The sequence below is a fragment of the Fimicolochytrium jonesii genome (assembly GCF_025526975.1).
Source record: "Fimicolochytrium jonesii strain JEL569 chromosome Unknown EV422scaffold_3, whole genome shotgun sequence".
Classification (NCBI taxonomy): Eukaryota; Fungi; Chytridiomycota; class Chytridiomycetes; order Spizellomycetales; family Powellomycetaceae; genus Fimicolochytrium; species Fimicolochytrium jonesii.
The window spans coordinates 201,383-221,041 of NW_026515670.1; the positions used below are offsets into that span (position 1 = coordinate 201,383).

The 19,659-nt window shown below is 57.4% G+C and overlaps 8 protein-coding genes across 8 annotated transcripts; 4 read left to right on the forward strand and 4 right to left on the reverse strand.

Moving 5' to 3' along the window:
- Window positions 1–357: 357 nt before the first annotated feature.
- EV422DRAFT_564161 (uncharacterized protein) lies at window positions 358–1,053 on the forward strand (the record flags this gene model as incomplete). The annotated part of the gene is made up of 1 exon (XM_053072166.1): window positions 358–1,053. One exon carries the CDS (start codon window positions 358–360, stop codon window positions 1,051–1,053), a length of 696 nt encoding a protein of 231 aa, XP_052928540.1.
- Window positions 1,054–3,660: 2,607 nt separating this feature from the next.
- On the reverse strand, window positions 3,661–5,666 carry EV422DRAFT_235031 (farnesyltransferase, CAAX box, beta). Its single transcript, XM_053065595.1, has 8 exons — window positions 5,109–5,666; window positions 4,961–5,044; window positions 4,806–4,892; window positions 4,609–4,738; window positions 4,360–4,534; window positions 4,216–4,285; window positions 4,009–4,147; window positions 3,661–3,916 (listed from the first exon to the last, which is right to left on the reverse strand). Exons 1-8 carry the CDS (start codon window positions 5,486–5,488, stop codon window positions 3,830–3,832), a joined length of 1,152 nt encoding a protein of 383 aa, XP_052928541.1. The 5' UTR covers window positions 5,489–5,666; the 3' UTR covers window positions 3,661–3,829.
- Window positions 5,667–5,908: 242 nt separating this feature from the next.
- Window positions 5,909–7,626, forward strand: EV422DRAFT_235044 (ASXH domain-containing protein). Its single transcript, XM_053065596.1, has 4 exons — window positions 5,909–6,420; window positions 6,505–6,842; window positions 6,938–7,061; window positions 7,138–7,626. Exons 1-4 carry the CDS (start codon window positions 6,181–6,183, stop codon window positions 7,384–7,386), a joined length of 951 nt encoding a protein of 316 aa, XP_052928542.1. The 5' UTR covers window positions 5,909–6,180; the 3' UTR covers window positions 7,387–7,626.
- Window positions 7,627–7,716: 90 nt separating this feature from the next.
- On the reverse strand, window positions 7,717–10,100 carry EV422DRAFT_516368 (uncharacterized protein). The gene is made up of 4 exons (XM_053069375.1): window positions 9,877–10,100; window positions 9,568–9,758; window positions 9,059–9,356; window positions 7,717–8,981 (listed from the first exon to the last, which is right to left on the reverse strand). Exons 1-4 carry the CDS (start codon window positions 10,064–10,066, stop codon window positions 7,915–7,917), a joined length of 1,746 nt encoding a protein of 581 aa, XP_052928543.1. The 5' UTR covers window positions 10,067–10,100; the 3' UTR covers window positions 7,717–7,914.
- Window positions 10,101–10,174: 74 nt separating this feature from the next.
- EV422DRAFT_516369 (PRP1 splicing factor, N-terminal-domain-containing protein) lies at window positions 10,175–13,424 on the reverse strand. The gene is made up of 2 exons (XM_053069376.1): window positions 13,295–13,424; window positions 10,175–13,202 (listed from the first exon to the last, which is right to left on the reverse strand). The coding sequence occupies exon 2, from the start codon at window positions 13,089–13,091 to the stop codon at window positions 10,236–10,238; it is 2,856 nt and encodes a 951-aa protein (XP_052928544.1). The 5' UTR covers window positions 13,092–13,202; window positions 13,295–13,424; the 3' UTR covers window positions 10,175–10,235.
- Window positions 13,425–13,947: 523 nt separating this feature from the next.
- EV422DRAFT_564166 (ubiquitin-like modifier 1) lies at window positions 13,948–14,463 on the reverse strand (the record flags this gene model as incomplete). The annotated part of the gene is made up of 3 exons (XM_053072167.1): window positions 13,948–14,065; window positions 14,152–14,352; window positions 14,435–14,463. 3 exons carry the CDS (start codon window positions 14,461–14,463, stop codon window positions 13,948–13,950), a joined length of 348 nt encoding a protein of 115 aa, XP_052928545.1.
- Window positions 14,464–15,590: 1,127 nt separating this feature from the next.
- On the forward strand, window positions 15,591–16,400 carry EV422DRAFT_583745 (uncharacterized protein; the record flags this gene model as incomplete). The annotated part of the gene is made up of 3 exons (XM_053073420.1): window positions 15,591–15,913; window positions 16,001–16,102; window positions 16,170–16,400. The coding sequence occupies 3 exons, from the start codon at window positions 15,591–15,593 to the stop codon at window positions 16,369–16,371; spliced, it is 627 nt and encodes a 208-aa protein (XP_052928546.1). The 3' UTR covers window positions 16,372–16,400.
- A 189-nt stretch (window positions 16,401–16,589) lies between these two features.
- Window positions 16,590–19,311, forward strand: EV422DRAFT_235188 (WD40-repeat-containing domain protein). The gene is made up of 3 exons (XM_053065598.1): window positions 16,590–16,803; window positions 16,872–17,330; window positions 17,433–19,311. Exons 1-3 carry the CDS (start codon window positions 16,722–16,724, stop codon window positions 19,265–19,267), a joined length of 2,376 nt encoding a protein of 791 aa, XP_052928547.1. The 5' UTR covers window positions 16,590–16,721; the 3' UTR covers window positions 19,268–19,311.
- Window positions 19,312–19,659: the final 348 nt, after the last annotated feature.

Sequence of the window (19,659 nt, forward strand, 5' to 3'; positions counted from 1 at the left end):
TGCTCCAGTAGAGCCATGCGCACTCCTCATGGCCGACACCTGTGTCAGCTCCACATCAAGTAACAGCGGGGAGCGACTGACAGGTGCGGTCGGTGTCGGAGTGACACTTGGCTCTAAGGGGGGTGTAATGAGGTGCTGCAGGTGTCACCTTAGTGCGGGGAAGCGCGTAGGGCATGAGATCACGTGGAGCATATATTATATTGGAGTTCTACGCTCTGGGGTGACTCCCAAAGGGAAGAAAAGCCTTCGGGCGGCGCCCCGGGAGGTAGAAACTCTAGATTTCTTCCAATACATCGAGCAGAGACAGAGCTAGCCCCTGGCAACGGGCCTAGCATTATTACAGACTGGGAGGGCGAGATGGTCTATGCGGGGTTTGGGGAGAGGCCGGCAAAGGCGAGGGGCCTGGATGGGCTTGAGCGAATTGAACCCCGGGCAGGGGCCGACATCTACATCCGCGACGAGCACGGCGCCCTTGTGGCCACAATCTCGTACATTACCGCGGGTCGTTGCGAACACGACCTACGGCTGGGGCTCATCGTCGAGTCCTGTGGATCCCGGCCGGCTGTGGTTCGATGGAAGGCCTCAAGGGGCACAATGCATGCCGCGGGGCTTTGTCGTGGCCACAAGAACTCGGGATATGCCAGGGGGACATCGCACTATGCAATGAAAGGAGGGGAAAAGAAGTTTCTCGTTGCCACGGAAAAGGCCTTCACCAAGCGACTGCTGCAGGAGCTCGCCAAACGCAACCCCACCGTGGAGGCCTACCTGATGATGGCCATGCCAGAGGTGTACAGGCCAAATTCCGATGAGTTCCCCCCGCGGTTCGCCACCACCAACTATCAAGTGGTCGTTCACTGCGACCCGTCGGACGACGGCGTAGCCGGCGAGCTGAACCCGCACACAGGACGCACCATATGGAAGCCGACCCCGAAGGAGGAGCTTCTGGAGGAGCTTCAAGCCCGCAAGCTATGCGCATGGGCGGCAGGCTATGCCGCCGCTCCGCCAACCGTCGTCGGCGAGTGGGTATTTGTGCTGCCAGAGCAAGGCTTCTAGTTGGTGCTGCAGCCCAACTGCATGTGGACGTGGATGCCTGACAAGCTCCACGGAACGGCGGTGCTTGACACGTCCGGCGGCAGTCGCCACACAGCTGTTGTGACGCTGCCCCTGGCGACGGCCGCGGCCATCCGGAAATACGGCCTCCCTGATGAAGATGAATAACCCGGCAGTCATCCGTTCGGACCTTTTAGGTCGCCGGTCTAATATATAGCAACCCTCTGCTCTCTAACTCATCATCCGCTTGGGCCTTTTTGGGCGTCGGCTGTTAGTGTAGAAATGAATGCAATGTACACAAGTCGCTACCCACGATGGTCTTCTGAAAAGCCTTCCTGAATCACACACAGCGTTCGAAAACTGTTAGAAACGGTCGAAGCGATTTGGATGAGGGCAGGATCGATTTGGATGAGGGCAGGACATCGGGGCCTCAAGTTGGTTTCCCGGTTTGACGTGCGGGGGACAAATTTCTCCCCCAAATCCATTGAGGGCTGATTAGTACAGCGTGGGGCGAAAATCGTTCCCCCGACGGCGTCGCGGAGAGCACTGTCCCCGGGCACTTCCCGGTTTGACGTGCGGGGGACGAATTTCTCCCCAAAATCCATTGAGGGCTGATTAGTACAGCGTGGGGCGAAAATCGTTCCCCCGACGGCGTCGCGGAGAATAGACGGAGGTCACCAGTATCCCTCATATCGCCGCCATCTTTGGGTCGGATCGCGCACGGGGCTCTCGCTCTCGCGCATGAGCCCCTCATATCATCTCCCATATCATCAAATGCATCTCATTTACTATTTCGCCGAAGTCGGGTCTCGCCGTGCGCGATCCGGCGTCGTTGGGTCCAAAGATGTGCTGGATCATATGTATTTATTTATCGTTTATAATATACGTGTACGCGGTTTCGCCCGCGAAGGTCGCTCGCTAGTAGCTTTATCAACCCTATCCCCAACCTCACAACCCTAACCCGGTAATAACCAACGCTGCTCGACCTCGGAGTCTGAAGGCTCGGACATACTGTGCAGTACGTATAAATAGCTGCACGTCGTCGGGCGGAACACCTTTTTCCTCCTCAGCATTTCAAGACCAAGATCAAGACCAAGATTCCGTGGCCCAGTCCCCAGGTTCCGTTGCCCATTCCCCAGTACACCTAGAAAAAGTTATGACCACTGCCGGCACGGCCAGGCGTGATTGTTAACTCTACTTCTGTGTTGGAGGTGCTGTGTTCTGCGCTTGGGTCCGTCTGTGCATTTTGAGCTGTGCTATTCGGCTATTCGGTCATGGACTTCGGTGTATGGACGAGTGTATGGACCACTGTTGGCCGTTAAAAACCTCTCCCAGGTGTAAAAACCTCCATGAGGAAAAAAAAAAGATCCTGGGAGTAGGAAAAGAGCGCATCGTCGTATCAGGAAACATCGGCTGTTCGGCGCAATCCCAGAGCGTGAACAAACTTCCAGTGTTTGTTTTCATCGAGTGACTTGGTAAATATATTCGCAACGTTGTCGTGCGTATTGATCTGAGTGACGTTAATTGTTTTCGCATTCTCTTGACGGATATAGGCATGTCGGGAATGCGGCATCTGGTCGATATGTGGCCTGCGGTTCCGCAGCGGAAACAGGTACGGTCGTCCTTACTTTCATCCATTCTTGACTATGTTACTTTACTTCATCCCACTCTTGTCTTGTTCCTCTTTATAAAATTATATTGGCAGGGCTGCTCGTATGGATGGCGCCATTGAAGTCGCAATTATGAAGGGCCAAAGTTCTCAACGCTCTTCTTCCTCCCCTGTTTGGGCAATGTGCTACGGATTCCATGTATGTAGGATAACCTTATTACGCGTTGGAGGGGACAACGCGTTTTATATAAGCCTCTTCGAACCCGCTGTCCCGCTGTTTCCGCTGTCCCGTTAACCCTTCAACCTCAAGCGCCGGAGACGCGCTTTTTGCTTACCCAAGCTTGCGGAGTTGCACAAACCCCCTCCGCGCCATCTCAAAGCATGGCTTACCTTCCATATGGAAAAGGCCGATAATATACTGTATGTCTGCTGAACAAGGACGTAAAGCTCCATGGTCCCTAGAATCAGCACATGTCTCAGAAAAAGGTGGCCCTGACCCAGCGTCCCCTTTGTTACCCCGTGCCGGGCCCCAGCATCCTCCTTCTTTTTGCCGGAACTGGGCAATTCGATTGAAACCGCTTGCACGATGCACAACACGGCAGGCTTACGCGTTTCCTGCCACGCGAGACGAATTTGCAACTCCTTTCGCTCTCCTGTTCGCTGTATGCTATTTCTGCCCCGCTGATCCCGAACCGAGTCCCAGCTGTCAAACTGCTCGTCTCCGGTTGGAGAACGCTAGTCCTACATTACAGCGCGGTGAGGAAGGTGTGCAATTTAATTGCGCACACGTTTTGGTTTCCCCAAGATTATTGGGCAAAAGGGGAAACATGTAACTTCCGCTCATCTCGCATCTCGCACGCGAGATGGAGGGGGAAGTTATGAACAGTTACGATCGGACGGGACCTCGCATACAACCATATCACCATTGCTCCTCACACCCAGAATCAGTGATTCCCCACCACTCCTGTACACTCCCATCGCAACCTATTGCTATCCTACATATCCCCTGACATGTGAGCCAAAAAAAAAGCAAATCTGCCCTACACAACCTATCATACCCCACGATCTTCCTACTCCGTGTGTGCGATCCCCGTGGTTGCAGCTAACCCAGAACGCCATGCATGCATTTCGTAGTGTGTGTGAAATCTCCGACCTGGGAGGTTCCCCCGGTCACTCAACAACAGGCAAACTCGCGAAATGCGCCTTGATCCTCGCAACACGCCTCGGGAGGATGTTGTGGATCGGGTGTGTCGATTGCTAGCCAAAACAAAAAGAGAATCAATCACCTATCTGCCCCATTCCACATCTCCCATCTCCCCCCCCCCCCCCCCCCCCCGAAAGAACATTACCAGAAGGTTTTCCTTCACCCCCACAACCACATTCGCCCCCTGCACGACAATATCGTCCTCCTTCTCGTCCCACGCGTAACTGTGTTGCGCGAGAGAGAGGCCGGAGAGGACGTAGCACGTGTGGTAGTAGTCGGGGTACCTAAGAAAGGGAAAATGTTATGAGCTCCGAGGGGGTGATGGGGAATGTGGGTATGTGGGTAAGCTTACTTTTCGGGCTTATCGCGTAACCCGCCCTTTCGGTTCTGGCAGCAGGCGAGGATATATTCCTGCAATCGTTCTTTTCCTCCCATCAATCAGTAAAACCGCAACTCCCCACGCTCTCGCCCCCCAAAAGTCACTCACAACACAAACCTCGATTGAAAATATCAACCCTCGCCCCACCACGTTTCTCTGATCGCCTCGCCAACGCAGTCTCCAAGATCGGAAACGCCCCGCCCTGCCAGAACGAATAACAGCCGTCGACGAGCTTGTTGGTCCGGCCTTGGAAGCCGCCTTCGAGGGGGAGTTGGCGGGACACTAGCCAATGCTATCAAAAAAAATTATAAATCATAAGCAGAGACGCATTTGAGGAAAAAAAGGAGAGAAGGGTGTCTCACGTACGGTTAATAAATCGAGATCGAGGATTTCTAACTGGTCGATGAGTTCGAGAGCCGCGACGGCGCAGAACGTGTACCCGCCGTGTGCTTCGTAGCCCGGTGCGCCGCCTATGCCGCCTTCGTAGGTCTGGCATCTATTATCGGTATCAGAATCACCACCCCATCATAACCAGCCCCCGTGAGAGAAGCACACGTCCTCACCGATGGATAAACGCCGCGGACCCTTCGTAAAGCTCTGACGTGAGTATGCCGACCAGTTTGGCGGTTGCGAGCGCGCAGTAGATTCCTCTGTGGGAAATATGGTTCATTTCAGTACATTGGGTAATGTAACGCGTTATGGATCTTTTTGACGTTACCTGACGTCGACTTCACCGCCCTCGTGCATTGTGTAGGAACCATCTTTATGTTTGAGGCGGAGGAGGAAGGCGAGGAGGGCTTGTCTGTCATGTACCCATTTCATCAGTGACTGTGATGGTGAGTTCCCTCTGCGACCCGCCAACTCACCGATCAACAAGATCATAAGCCTCCTCCGTCCCCACAATCGCCAACGCATTCACCCCCGCATACGTCGTCGCCACATGCGGGATCTGCCCTACCCCGCCCCCAAACCCGCCATCACTCCAACACCCCTTCAAAACGCGCACGGCACGCCGCCCGACCTCCTCGGGGATCTCGACTCCCAGAAGGGAGAGGGAGTGCAGAAGCCAGTAGACGATCCAGGGCTTGGAGGCGTCGAGGGAGACGAACCACCGGGGGAGGGAGGGAAGGGAGGCGAGGAGGTAGGATTTGTGTTGCGGGCGGAGGAGTTTTGTGCTGTTTTTTGGGGGGGAATCGAGACAATGGCCGGTGGGGTGAGAAAGGGGGGAACGGGTTAACGACGACATCGACTGGATTCATGGAGAAGCCGCGGTTGAGGGTGTTCGTGCCATCCACCGCCCCGCTCGTCTTATACACCGCAGTGTCCTGCCCATTCCCTCGTACCCCATCTCCGGACCCAAATCGCAAATGCAATCCACACAACCCCTTCCGCATATCAAAACCCACCTCTCAAACCCCTCCATTAAACTCTCATACATCTCCCTCACTCCTTCCTCGACATCCCGCTGCAGGTCCGAGGTTTCGGTCGGGTGGCCGTCGTCGTTGTTGTCTTTATCGTGGGTCGGGGAGGGGATGGTGACGTACTCATCGGAGTCTGAGGGGCGTGGGGAGGAGGGGGTTTCGAGGATGCGCATGATTCGGGATCAGGGTGGGGTTGGCTGGGCTTTTGAGTCTGAAGGCCGCTCAATTTGAGGTCTCGCTGGACGTCGCCGAGGGGACGCGTGAAGAAGGGGAATTGCGCAAGATGACGACCACTTCAACGCTCCGGAAACGGTGTTCACAACGCTGTCCGACGGACAAGGGAGCGAGCGATACTTTGAGGATGGCCAGGGGTCGATCTCAGCGGCGGGCTGGAAGGAGCAATAACTGGGACACTGGGACTCTGTGAAGGAGCAATAATCTCGAGCACGCGTATTATTACGGCTAGCGACTTGGGCATTCAGCATCGGAACCCACATCCCCCTCCCCAACGCAAAGCATGCCCAACATGCCCACCCCACCAACCCCCACCAAACCCTCCAGCGACACAGACTACAACCCCACCCCGCGCCGCAGCACCCGCAAACGCCCCACCTCACCACCGCCGCCCCCAATCTCATCAACAACCCCCACCCGCCGCCCCAAACGCGCCAGAATCCAAATCGACTCGAATACCTCCATCGAGACGCTGCTGACGAGCAAGAAGAGCAGGTTGGGGAGTGAGGGGTGCGATTTGATGGTAAGGGTTGGGGGGTGGGGGCGTGGGGCGGTGTGCTCTGTGTGCACACGATGCTGATGCGATGGGAAACGAATCACGTTGTAGAAATGCTTCACCTACGACATCTTCCAAATGTTCACGCCCGCCGAGCAATCCTCCCTCGCGTCCCTCGTCCCGTCCATCGACCTCGCCCAATCACCCCCATCGTCATTATCAACAACCCTCCCCGAACGCTTCTTCAACCACAATCGCCACCTCCGCGAAAGCGTGCATGAATTCCAGGCCAACCTCGGGAACGGGTTCTACGAACCGCAGGAGTGGGAGGCGATGGTGAGGGGGAGGGAAGGGAGCAGGCGGGAGTTTGATGAGTGGAAGGAGCAGCACTATGAGGAGGTGTGGGGCGAGCAGCTGGATCAGGATGAGGCTGGGGATGAGGTTGCGAGGTGAGTCTCCAGGTCTTGGTCGCCTTTCACAACGAGAAGAAACACCAAACCGGAACGATGTGTTGCTAACCCATCATCTTTTCTACCAATTCTAGCCTCGCAAAAACAATAACCCTAAAAGACATGTGCAAAGCCGGCGTCATCCGCAAAGCCGACCGTCTCCTCTACAAAAAGAATTTCGGAGGGAGTCTGAACATCTCCGTCGAGAAAACCGTCACCGTAAGACTCCCTGCCCCCTCTTCCTGGCCCCCTCCCCCTCCCACCCTAACAGCCCCGTTCCCCTCCCCTTACTCAGATAACGTCAATCCACCCTACAACCCAAACCCTAACCATCCGCTCCGCGCGACTGACCTGGGCAGACATCACCAACCCGACGCGGTTAGAAACATACATCCTCGACCAGGACGGACGGGTGGCGAAAAGCCGGCGGCCGAACGGGAACGCGTGGAAGAGCATGGTGCTGGTCAGGGGCGCGAGGGAGGTGGGGAGGTTGGCGGAGTTGAGGGAGGCGGTTGCGAGGGGCCGGCTTCGCGTGCGAGAATAACGATGCGTTTGGAAGTGACGGTTTCCGCCAAGATGCAGATGACGCACCCATACCCCGCCCCATTATCGCAGCCCACGGAACGCGTTACGGCGTTCCGGAGATAGCGGTCGCGCGCTCACTCTCAACGGCGTATCACAGAGTCGCTATCTGTCTGTCCGGCGCCATCCCGGTTCCTGTTCACATTAGGTATGGTCCCCCCCGCTTACGGTGAAGAACGCTGACAGGTGCCAGGTGACACTCCCATGTGCCCAGAGCAACTTACGGTAGATGGGTCCGCATATATGTGGGGGGAGAACATACACGAATGGCGATAGAGCGAACGTAGTCTATGAGCGAATTTTTATTTCTGTATTTTGGCCGTTCATGCATACAGGAGTAAGGGAAAGCGGAAAAAAAGTTCCAATCGTTTGCATTGCCCAGGAAAGTCTATAAAATGCGAAATGGTGTGGGTGGTATGCGAGGGGTGGGAATAACAAGAGAATGTTGCATCTAGATGAGTCTTCGGGGGGAGGCGGGGGGGAGGGGACCTCACAAAAGACAGAAAGCGGACCCAACAACCGTCAGCGCAACGGTCAAGAACGCCGACACACCCATCCGGCCCCCACTGTTGCCCTGACCACCGTTGCCCACGCCATTCGTGCCACCCGCACCCGTCGTCTTCCAGTTCGTCACGGTGCCCGTCAGGGTCGCGCCGTTCAGTGCACAATCGCCGGTGTACACATCCGGCACAACCTCCGCAGTTCCCATCAGCGGGTTGGCAGCGTTATCGCACTGGGCGTTGCTGATACCAACCGGGTTCTCGGTGGCGACGTTGCGGAAGTAGTTGCGGACGTAGTTGGGGAGGAGGGCGGGTTGGACGATGGAGGCCAGGTCGGCGAGGACGAGGTGGTGGTACGGGACGGCGCTCGAGAACCAGGCGATTCCGCTGCCCTCGGGGGAGATCTTCTTGTCGGCGGACCAGGCCTCCTTTGTCTGGGTGATGTTGTATTTTGCAACGTCCGCGGCGGCGATGTTGAGGGAGGCGAGGAGGGCCGCGTTGTCCTTGACGAAGCCGGAGGTGATGAAGATCTCGGAGTTGGCGATCAGGTTCTTGACCGCCTCCGAGGTGGTCGGGGTGGTGGTCAGAGAACTCTCGGTGACCTTGTCCGCGGTCGTGCCGGTGTTGCCCGCGCCGGCTTTGGCGAACACGGCGCCGGCGTCTTGCAGGTATTGGTACTTGTACGGGGCGCCGAGGTTGAATTGGGTGACGCCCTTGGTGGGGTCCGGGGTATAAAAGTCGGCCCAGGACGCGTCGGGGGAGCCGTAGGTTTCTGCGGCCTTCTTGGCGGCGGCGGAGACGCAGTCGTACTGGGTTTTGATCTTTTGGACGGCTTGGTTGGCGGTGTCTTCGGCGTTGAAGAAGGCCGAGAGGAAGAGCAGCCACTCGGACCGGCCGTACCGGGTCTGGTCGGACACCGCGGGAAAGACGAGGGTCTTGTTGGCGCTCGGGGCTGGGAGGTCACCCCCGGAAATGGTAGCATTGACATTGTTGTAGGCGGCAATGAAAGCAGCACCTTCCGCGGCGGTCTGGTTGTAGGGATTGATGCTCGTCAAATCTAAAGTGGTGAAGAACGAGTGACCGTGAGTTGGGGAGATGGGATATGGTCAACGGAGACTCAGACACTGTACATACTGGCACGGTGGATGCATGGGGACGTGATGAGAGACTGGTCGGTGGTGTACTTGATAACGTTACGGGCACCAAGGATCTCAAGGTAAGCAAGCTCCGTCGTGGAGGTGGTCGCCACGCTCTCAAGGGGGATGGAGAAAACGGTAGCGCCGGGGTAGTTGGCCAAGAACTCGGGAGTAGGCTTGGCAGTTCCACACTGGTAAAGCACGTAAGTGTGCGGCTTGGTGTACGGGAGCTTGCCGTTGTCGGTAACAATCTTTATGTTTCCCTGGTACGCGACCGTGAACACATCGTTTGTGCCCTAAGAATGATTTACAGGAAAAAGAGCGTTAGAATTGTGTCTGAGAAACCACACCTCCATTTCACACTCCACATTTCACGAGTGAAACGACGGTCGGTTGCATGGGTTGATGGATGAAAACAACATCCCTCGCGACGAAGAGGTTGGGTTGCGGTGGGCGGACGGTGCTCGCTTTGCTCGCAAAAGGTCTAACGTTCGCTCGGTTACCTACATTCTTAAAAGTCTTCTGCGGGAAATAATCCGTCCCCACGACGGGGTTCGCAACACATCCCTTCGTGTTTGTCGTGCTCCCCGCAGTCCACTGGGACGTTGCTGGAGCAGTGATAAGTTGGGCGGTCGTGGATGAGACGAGGGCCGCGAGGGCTAGGAGGGTCGTCGGGGTGTGCATTTTCTGCTCTGAGTCTGTTTTTGAGAGTTGTGATAGGGGGAGGGGAGGGAGATGAGTTTCGTGGGAGTGGGGAGCGAAGAGGTTGAGACTGAGACGGCGGGAGGTGGGAGGAAGGGAGGCAGGAATACTCACTAGTGCAGTACGTTACTGAGAGGGACTGGGACGACGACGATGCAGATTGTGTGGGGGAGTGGCAGATTGTTTGTGGAAGAAAAGCAATCTGAGCTGAGTTCTGTCCCGTTTTTTTCCCACTGCCCAGCTGGGGGGGGGGCAGGCCCACGGAGGGCTTGTGATGGGTAGTTCTTGTGCGCTCTCGTTCCATCGTGTGATCGGAGTTCGAAAAGTTTGCCCTTTCGGGACGCGCCGCTTATTGTAATGCTAACCTTAATCATTACCAACGGGTTCCTGGTACCGTAGCATGCTGTTTGACGGGCTTTCGACAGGGGAATGAATCATCACATCTATTCCGGCTAACAAAACAGAACAAGCCATCAAATAGTGTTAACCAACCCCCTCGCAACAATCCTCAAAATCTCATCACTGCTCTTCCCCACGTTCGCCAGATCCTTCGCAACAGCCTGCCATTTCTCCCCGTGCGCAGGTTCAGCGGCTATGCATGCTTTCACGACGTCCTTCTGGCGCTCGTTTTCCCCGGTCGTCGCACCATTCGCACCGTTCGGAGCAGCACCCGTTCCATTTGACCCCGCTCCGTTCGCACCACCGTGCTGCTGCTCGCCATGCTCCCCCTCAAATTTATACCACCAAGCCCACGAATCCCCCAGATCCGGATCCGTCTTCACCGCCCTCCCAAACCAATTCCTCGCCTTGTCCACCTTCCTCTCCGCCCAGAACAGCCTCGCAACCGTAACAACCACAACCGGATCGTTCTCACACTTCTTCAGCGCATCCGCACTCCGCGTCTTGCGCTGCGCCCGCGGCTCCATCAGGATCGCTTCCGCCCACAGCATCCCAGACGTCGGACACTCCTGCAGCGCTTTGGCGAGCAACGCACGCGCCATCGGCGTGTTGCCCGCGCGCGTCTCGACGCGGACGGCTTCGCACCACAGTTGCGGGTTCTTGGGGTTCATGATCCGCGCTTTCTCCAGCGTGGCGCGCGCTTTGGTTTGTTGGTGCGTGGACTCTTCGAGACGGGAGAGGAGGAGCCACAGGGGTGTGGAGGACGGGATGGCGCGGATGGCTTTCGTGTAGGTTTCGCGCGCGGTGACGGGGTCGTTCTTTTCCGCGGATTCGATCTGGCCTTTGATCATGTACAGTTTGGGCGCGGTGGGGAATTTGGCGATTCCTGTTGCGAGGAGGGTGAGGGCCGCGTCGGGCTGGCCCAGCTGTCGTTCCAGCACCGCTGATTTCATCCACACGCGTTCGGTGTTTGCTTTTTCTCGGGCGGAGGCGAGGAGGATGCGTGCGCGGGCGTATTCTCCCGTCTCGACCTCCAGTTTGATCGCCGCAAGCCAGATCTGTTCGCTGTTGGGGTTGGCCGCGAACGCCGCTTCGAGGATACCTTTCGCGGCGGGGATGTCGCCCGCGAGCCATTTCTCCTTCGCGCCCATGAGCCAGAGGACCTCGGCTTGCGGGCAGTATCGCACGGCTCGTTGCAGGATCTCCTCGAGGGAGTCACGGGTGCCATGGGATTTCTCGAGGAATGCCGCACGACGCCAGATGGATTTCTTGTGCGGGAACACTTTAAGCGCGTGTGCGTAGATGGCGCGGGCGGTGATATAACTCCCATGCGCGATACACGATTCGGCGTCCTCCATCCAAGTAGATTTCCGGTCCTCGTCCTCAACGCCCATCCCGATCGTTTCCGCGATGATAGCCTGGCACGTCGCGACATACCCCTCCTTTTCAGCCGTCTCGGCTTCCTGGATCCAGTTATCGCGGTTGAGTGTTGACCCCTTTTCCGCGAGGGCTTTGACGGCACGGGAGAGCATGACGTCGACCATTTTGGTGTTACCGTTCGTTTCGACGAGTTTCGCGCCCGCGAGCCAGATCTCGTGTGATGTGGGGTTCTTGGCACGCGCTTTGTTGATGACTTTCACGGCGTTCTCGTAGGATTCAAGCCGGGCGAGTGCGAGCCACAATTCGATGGCGAGCGGGATGCATTCGACGGCGCGGGAGAGGAGGATCCGCGCGTCGTCCGGATCCTCTTCCATCGACACGGCTGCTTTCCAGAGTTTGACCGAGTTGGGGATGAATTCGAGGGCGCGGCGGAGGACGCGTTTCTTGCCTTTGGGGTCGGACTCGAGGTCGCAGGCTTTGGACCAGATCTTGACCGACTGGGGGACGTGCCGGATGGCTTGGGCTAGGATGACCTTTGCGTTGTCGGTTGTGTTTAGCCGGGCGGATTCGAGCCAGACGTCTTCGCTTGTGGGGCATTCTTCACACCCTTTTGCGATGATTTCCCGTGCTGCGCCTTGTTTGCCTGCGACTTCCTCCAACCGCGCGGCCGCGATCCACCCGGGGGCGTGCTTGGGGTTGGTGGCGGTGACGGATCTGAGCAGCGAGCGGGCCTTTTTAATATCACTGATCTCGGCATCGCTCTGAACGACGATGCTGCTCAGGTCGGTGAGGTAGCCCTTCGGGTCGACAATACTCTGCCCCGCAACCGAGTCAGAGATCTGGTCCAGTTTCAGTCCCAGCACTTTATCACGGGCCTGCCCAAACTGCGAGAAATCCGTCATGGTCCCGTCCATCGCGCCCGCCGGTGTCGCAAACCCACCCAACAACTGCTGTTTCGCATCCAACGTATTCGTCAGCGCCGACTGGCTGGACGCTCCAAGCAGCACCGAATCCGGCACCGGCACGTATTTATCTGCAAACTTCTTCTGCCGCTTCCCCTTCCTCACCAGATCCCCAACGTCCGGTATACTCGCCCATTCATCTTCACTCACAGCCGCCAACCCCCGTTTAAGATCCGCAAACTGCTGCTGGATCTTCGGCCGTTCCTTCCGGTACTTCTCCAACTCCTCCCGCTCCCTCGCTTCCCTCCTCGCCCGTCGCCGCTCATCCATCTTCGCATCGACCTCCTCATAGATCCGATCGGCCTCCTCGTCATCAGCCTCATAGGGCGCCGCATTGAAAAGCCCGGTCTCATTGTCCGGGTCTTGGAACCGCTCATCGTCGTCATCGTCGCCGCCGTTGGAGGGGCCCTTGCCTTCGGCGGCGGCTTTGGCTTTTTCGAGCGCGGCTTCGGTGGGGCCTTCGCGGGCGGGACCGATGTCGGAGCGGGTGGTGAAGCCGGTTGCGCCGCGGCCGAGACCGGCGATGTAGTTTGGAGGGGCTTTTTTGTTGAGGAAGTCTGGGACGACTAGTTGTTTGAATTGGTACATTTTTGCTGTTGGCTCAAACTCCGATTTGTGCTAGAAGCTGTGGAGTGGGATCAAGTGTGGGTATATATATACGACTTTTCCAATGCAAAAGTCCATCATCTTCATCCGCACCTACAACGCCAAAAACCAGGAAATCAGCGGTTACATCGACTACGCAAAACTCTGTGCCCCCCCTCTAATTGAAATCAATATTGGTCACTCACGTGAATTTGGCGTCGCGACAGTCGCTGATTTATTTCCGGGGGGGTACAGAGTTTTGCGAGGTGACTGTACATATATTACCCAGATAATACTCGCTGTTCATCGACCTATCAGGCTAAACCGCTGCGATACACCTATCCCGAATGAGTGTTTGACTTTTGTCGGGTTTACGAGTTAGCAGGTTGGAAAACGGGGGTCTGCAGGCAGATCCCCGCATATACCCCGCATATACCCGCGCCTCAGCAGTTGTGCATTACCACTCCCCGTCAAGTACACCTCCCCTCATAGCCCTCCCCACATTTCTCATCTGAGAGCTTCACCGCCAGAACGCCCCAGTACGCGTACTTATGCTCACACATCTACAATGTCTTCGATTTCGACGATCCGGAATGCTGACCCGCTGGCATCGCGCCGCCAGATGCTTCGGTGATTGCCCATACGTTTCCGGCATTGCTTGACGCGCCGAGAAGCGGGCCACTGACCATCGGTATGTCTCGTAGCCGCTGTGTCCATATTGCCCGCCGTGTGCTCTTTCCGGCAACCTATAGGCCTCCGCTCCAGATTTTCATTTTCCCGAAGCCGCTCCAACCACCTCCTCCCCTTCCTCCCCCTTCCCCCGACCCCATCGTCCCTGCTTTCGACCCAGCGAACTTCATCACCCCCCATGCAGCGTCGAAATGAAAACAATCACATCCCCGTCTCTCAAGACATAATCCAACTCCCCCTCCAGTTCCCAGTCCGCATCATTTATCAACACCAAGATTCCCGGTCGTCTAAGAAAAGCAGTAACCGGTATATGAGTTTTTACCATCGGCCCCCAAGCATGATAATGGGGGGTTTGTTTTTGGGGGGTACGTACACGGTATCACCCTGCATGAACAGCTCAGCCCGTTCGGTCAGCAGCGTGTCGCGGATGTAAGGGAGGAGATGGCGGAGTTCTGCTTCCGAGGTTGAAGTTGACTCTGACGGATTGGATTTGGCGTAGTGGGCAAGCAGGTCGGAGGGTGTGGTTTGGAGGGTGAGCTCTTTTTGATTGGAGAAGAGGAGTTCCATGCCTCCGCTGCGAAGGTGACAAAACGAGGTTAGGCGTGGAAGAGGTTTGACGAACAGGGCAAGCGATGGTATGGGGGCGAGGTCTGCACCTGAATTGGAGAGTGAGGTTTAGCGTCATTGTGGGTGGTGGGTTTTCTTGGGGATGTAAATAGATGATCCACTCGTCACCACTTTCCGAATTCTTCTACGTGATCGAAACCACGGGCCTCCAGCCGTAGAGCCGCAAGTGAGTGAGTGAGTGAGTGTCGTTGTTGCCTGGGGGATGCCTGTCCACCGCAGCCTGTTCACGTCTTGCCAAACGGGCAGAGTCGACAGGAAGAGAGAGCGGTGAGACTTTGTTCCGGCGACGTTATTCCTCCTCAGACTGCTCCTCAGATAGAATTCAAGCATCTGGACAGGGCCGGCCAAGCGTACAGTACGCTCCACCCGTAGACCCTGAGCAGTAGTACACTACCGCACTTCCTCTTGGAAGAAGCATAGACCTGCCTCTTTCTCAGCCTCCGAAGCGCCCGCCGCAGGCATATTCCCGAAGCAACTTTTGGTCTTCACTCGACGTCAAAACGGTACACAATGACGCCAGACTCTCTCAAAGATCCCGCCCTCGACGCAACGATCTACCTCGTCCGCCACGGGGAACGCATAGACCAAGTCGACCCCAGCTGGGTTATCGATGCCAAAAACCCATACGATCCACCCCTCACAGATCAAGGCCTCAAACAAGCCCAACGCAGCGGCGAGTTCATCGCCTCAGATCTCGCCAGATCTCAACACTCAACCTCAAACACACACCGCAAAATCATCGTCCTCTCCTCCCCCTTCTACCGCACCCTCCAAACCGCCACCTCCATTATCAGCGGCCTCGGTAACTCAACCGCCGAGAAACCACTCCTCGAACTCTTCCCCCCGCTCAGCGAGTGGCTCGCATCAGCCTACTTCCCCACCGCCATTCCCCACGATCCCTTCACCTACGCCAACCGCGCCGGCGAATTCGCGTTCCTCAACCCTTCAAAAACAGAGTTTCCGGCGCCGTTGCCACCTTATCCGGAAACGAAGGAGGAGATGCGAGCCCGGTTCCTCGCGGCGGTGCGATTGGCGGTTGGGGAACATTATACGCCCGGGTGTGTGCTGATCTTGGTCTCGCATGGGGCGGGATGTCAGGCGTTGCCGGAGGAGATGGCGCGCGCAGGGGCGCTGCATCCAACCGACTTGTCATTACCGAGGACTGCGTACTGCTCTGTTACGAAGATGGTGAAACAGAAGGGCGAGCGGGTGTGGACGGCGCCGATTGTGGCGACTGTGGAGCATCTTGGGGAGCTTTTGGAGGATAGCGGGTTGGATTTTGTGGTGGGGTATAAGGATGCGAAGAACCCGGCGGCGGAGGCGCAGATCGCGAAGGAGACTGCCCAACGACAGCCATCACCCTCATCGGCCACGATCCCCGCAGCAGGCGGCGACACCACCGCCGCCCAAATAAAGAAATACGAATCCTTCGTCAACGACCGGCTTCGCGTCGACTTACAAAACACCCTAGACGCTCGAGATAAAGTATACGAGACCATTTCCGAGTAGTAAGTAGTGCGTTTTTGTACCCCATGTACTATACCCCTTGTTATAATGAACAATGAATACCTACCTTTTTCTGATCGATTACGTAGTCTGAAACTCCGCAACCAAATAGAACTCCTCCAAACCCAAAACCTCACCTCACTCAAAACAATGATGGACGTCGGATGCGAGTTCTTCATGCAGGCCACCATGTAAGTCGCCTTTCCCAACTCCTCTTCCATGACCCCAACACCTAACGTCCCCCCTCTCTCCCCATAGACCGCGCTTGGATCAGATTACGGTGAAAATAGGACTAGACGTCCACGTCGTCCTAACACTCCCCGAAGGACTCATGTTTATCGCAAGGAAGGAACAGGCGTTGGTGAAGGTTGCGGACAGATATACGAGCAGGGCGGCGGATTTGAAGGCGCAGATTAAGATGGTGTTGGGGGCGATTGAGGCGCTTTTGGAGGTTGGGTAAGGGGGGACGGGGAGGGGGTTGGAGCGGGGTGTAGGGGAGTCGGATAGCCGTAATGTTAGGGGAGCGCGGGGCGGAGAGAAGGGGTGGGGATAGAAGGTATCGCATGATGGATAACTTATTTTCACAATTTTGTAGATATGCATGGTTATCTAGATGGGGGATGTGGTCTTGCATGGCGGACACAAATCATAGGTAGTTGTTGCTAGTCGCTGTCCCGAAGGAGCTGTGCGAAGGGGAGACGCAACCCCCGCGCGTTTCTGTGAAGCGTCACTCTTGCGCCAACTGCTCACATCTACCCCCCAGCATCACCAAGGGAAGAAGACCATCCAGAAGCACACTCGCCAACAACAATGGCCTACTTCAACAACCCCTGGACCTACACCCACGAGCGCGAAGCAGGTCTCTACCGCTCCCTCCCTCCCGTCGCATTCGGTAAGTCCCTCCCTCGCCCCGCCCCATTCGTGGCTTACCCCATGATCTCACCCGCCATCTGACACCAGCAAAAGCGTCCCGCAACTCCACCCCGCTCCTCACCCATCTCACCCAAACCCAAACCCTCCGCGCCCACCGCGGCTGCGTCAACGCCCTGTGCTGGAACGCCACGGGGGATCTATTGATCTCGGGGTCGGACGATAAACGGCTTTGCGTGTGGAAGTACGCCCCGGGGCCCGCTTTCCCCGCCTCTGATAGCGATGAGATCGACTACCCCACCAAGCTGCTGACAACCATCTCCACGGGCCACCGCGCCAACATCTTCTCCGTGAAGTTCCAGCCGCGGGATGATAGTGTCGTTTATTGTTGTGCGGGGGATGGGTATGTCAAAGTGGTGGATCTGGAGTTGACCGAGGGCAGGGAGGGGGGCAGGGTGAGGGAGACGTATGGGTGTCATTCGGATCGGGTGAAGCGGATTTGTGTGGATTGGAGGGATCCGAAGGTGTTTTTGAGTTGTAGTGAGGATGGTGGGTTGTGTCATATCTGCTAGAGCGGTGGTGCGGGGGGGGGGAGGGGGGTCATTTGCAAAGTGTATGGGGAAACTGATGATTGGTTTCATATGAGTGTAGGAACAGTCCGCCAATTCGACACCCGTGTCCCGCACACCTGCCGCACCCGCCAACGCACCCCAACCTGTTCCGCCCCGCTGATCAACTACGCCCCCAACCGCATCTACCTCAACTCCCTCTCCCTCTCCCCCCTCGACTCACGCTACATCGCCGTCGGCGGGGACAATCCGTACGTGTACATCCACGACCGGCGAAACGCGTCCAAGTGCGTCGCGAGGCTGATGCCGCCGCAGGCGATGGAGGAGAACAGAGGAGTGCAGGTGACGAGTGTGAAGTTTAGCGAAGATGGGAGGGAGGTGTTGGGGAGTTGGACGGGGTACGGGGTGCAATGGTTTAGTATGGATGGGCTTACTGAGAAACCTCGGGAGAAGACGCACGCGCATGCGGCGCCGTCGAAGAAGAGGGCGCAGGAGGGTGACTCTCAGTATGCGGGTGTGGGGGACGCCCACCATGGGGATGGACACAGTCCCGTGAAGCGATCGAGGAGGAGGAGGAGTGGGGAGAGTCTGGCGGGTGGACCGATGGATGTTTCGGCGGCGTCGTCGGCGGAACCTACGACTCACGCGGCGGAACCGGAGAGCGCTTCTCGAACCACCCACACGCATACGACTGCCACTGCGGATCCACTCCTTGCAGCCATCGGTGATCCGACCACAGGCGAGCCGACCCTCGCGAATTTATTCAATGGGACCTTTGACCCGAACTTGGACGTCGGTCCCGCGGACGAAGAGGACGAGGATGACGAAGTAGACGAAGAAGAAGACGAGGAACGCTACTGGCACTGGTCCACCGAAGACGAAGAAGAAGCCGCCAGCGACGACGAAGACGAAGATCAAGACGGGGGGTCCTACACCACCACCGAAAGCGAAGCCAACTCCACCCACTCCGACTTCCAAACCCTCCACGATCCACCGTCCACCGCTGAACCCACCACCACCACCACAACAACAACAACAACAACAACATCCCACCCAACCCGCCCCATCCCCAAACGAAACCGTACCCCGCACACCCACACCCCTGTCCTCCCCCCCCTCCAATCCTACACGACCCACACCAACATCCAAACCACAAAGGACACCAACTTCCTCGGCACCACCCACGTTGTCTCCGGGTCCGACGACGGCACGTTCCATATCTACGATAAGCTGTCCGGGGAGCTGTGCAATCTGTTGCAGGGGGACGGAAGTGTGGTGAATGTGGTGGAGATGCATCCCTGCGGGGGTGCGGTGGCCGTCAGCGGGATCGACGAGAGCGTGAAAATCTTCGAGGCGGTTTACCCGGACCGGGCGCGGAGGGGGGTGGAGGAGGTTGGCGCCGGAGCCGGGCGGCAGGATGGGGAGCCGCAGGGTGCGGGGGGTCCTACATTGACGCAGGGTGCAGGTGGCGGGAGGGCGAGCCTGCGCCGCCAACCGTCCCTCGCGGAACAGTCGTTGAGCCAGACGGAGCGATACGTCGGCGTTCTGAGAGGCATGGCGGGGGAACCACCGGTCCCACACGACACGGCATCGGCGTCCGCTTCTTCATCCGACCCCGACCCGATCCCCTCACCCACCCACCTCCTCGCCACACCGTTCACGTACCTCACCACCACCACCACGGTGTCGTCGATCCCTTCCCACCCGTCGGCCCTCCCGCCGTCGTCCTCCCTCCTCCCCCACGCCCCCCGCGTGATCGCACTCGCAAGGGAACACGGCCGGAGAACGGCGGGCGGGTTTCCGTGGAGCGTGCTCAGGGCCCTGCTGAACCAGGGCATGGGCGGCGATGCTGACGGGGGCGGGGGCGAGGACGAGGACGGGATGGGCGGCGGGGAGGAGGGGTGTGTTGTTATGTAGGTGGAAATGTCTGAATCGTAGTTTTTTGGTGAGAGCGGTCCGGGTTTGGGTGGGAGGAGATAGGGCATTCGGGGCCGGCTGTGCTATGCTATGGCATACACCTCACTCGATCACCACCCCGTTTTGAGCAGTGCTTTTGGTGCCGGCTGAGTAGTGGTTTTGTACATATGTGGCTGTCCCATATACCCTCTTTCTGGCCTCGTTTCTGGTGGGAACTACTGGGCCACAGCGAAACAGCTGTGGAGGCGTAAACATCGGTCTTACAACCGTCTCTTTTATTTCGTGCATCGTTGCGGAGGAAGCCACCGCCAGCAAAAACGGACCCGTCCCCTGCTATGTGGACGGGCTGTAGCGTAGACTGGTGTCCCGGAAGTGCCGGGCTTTGATTGTCG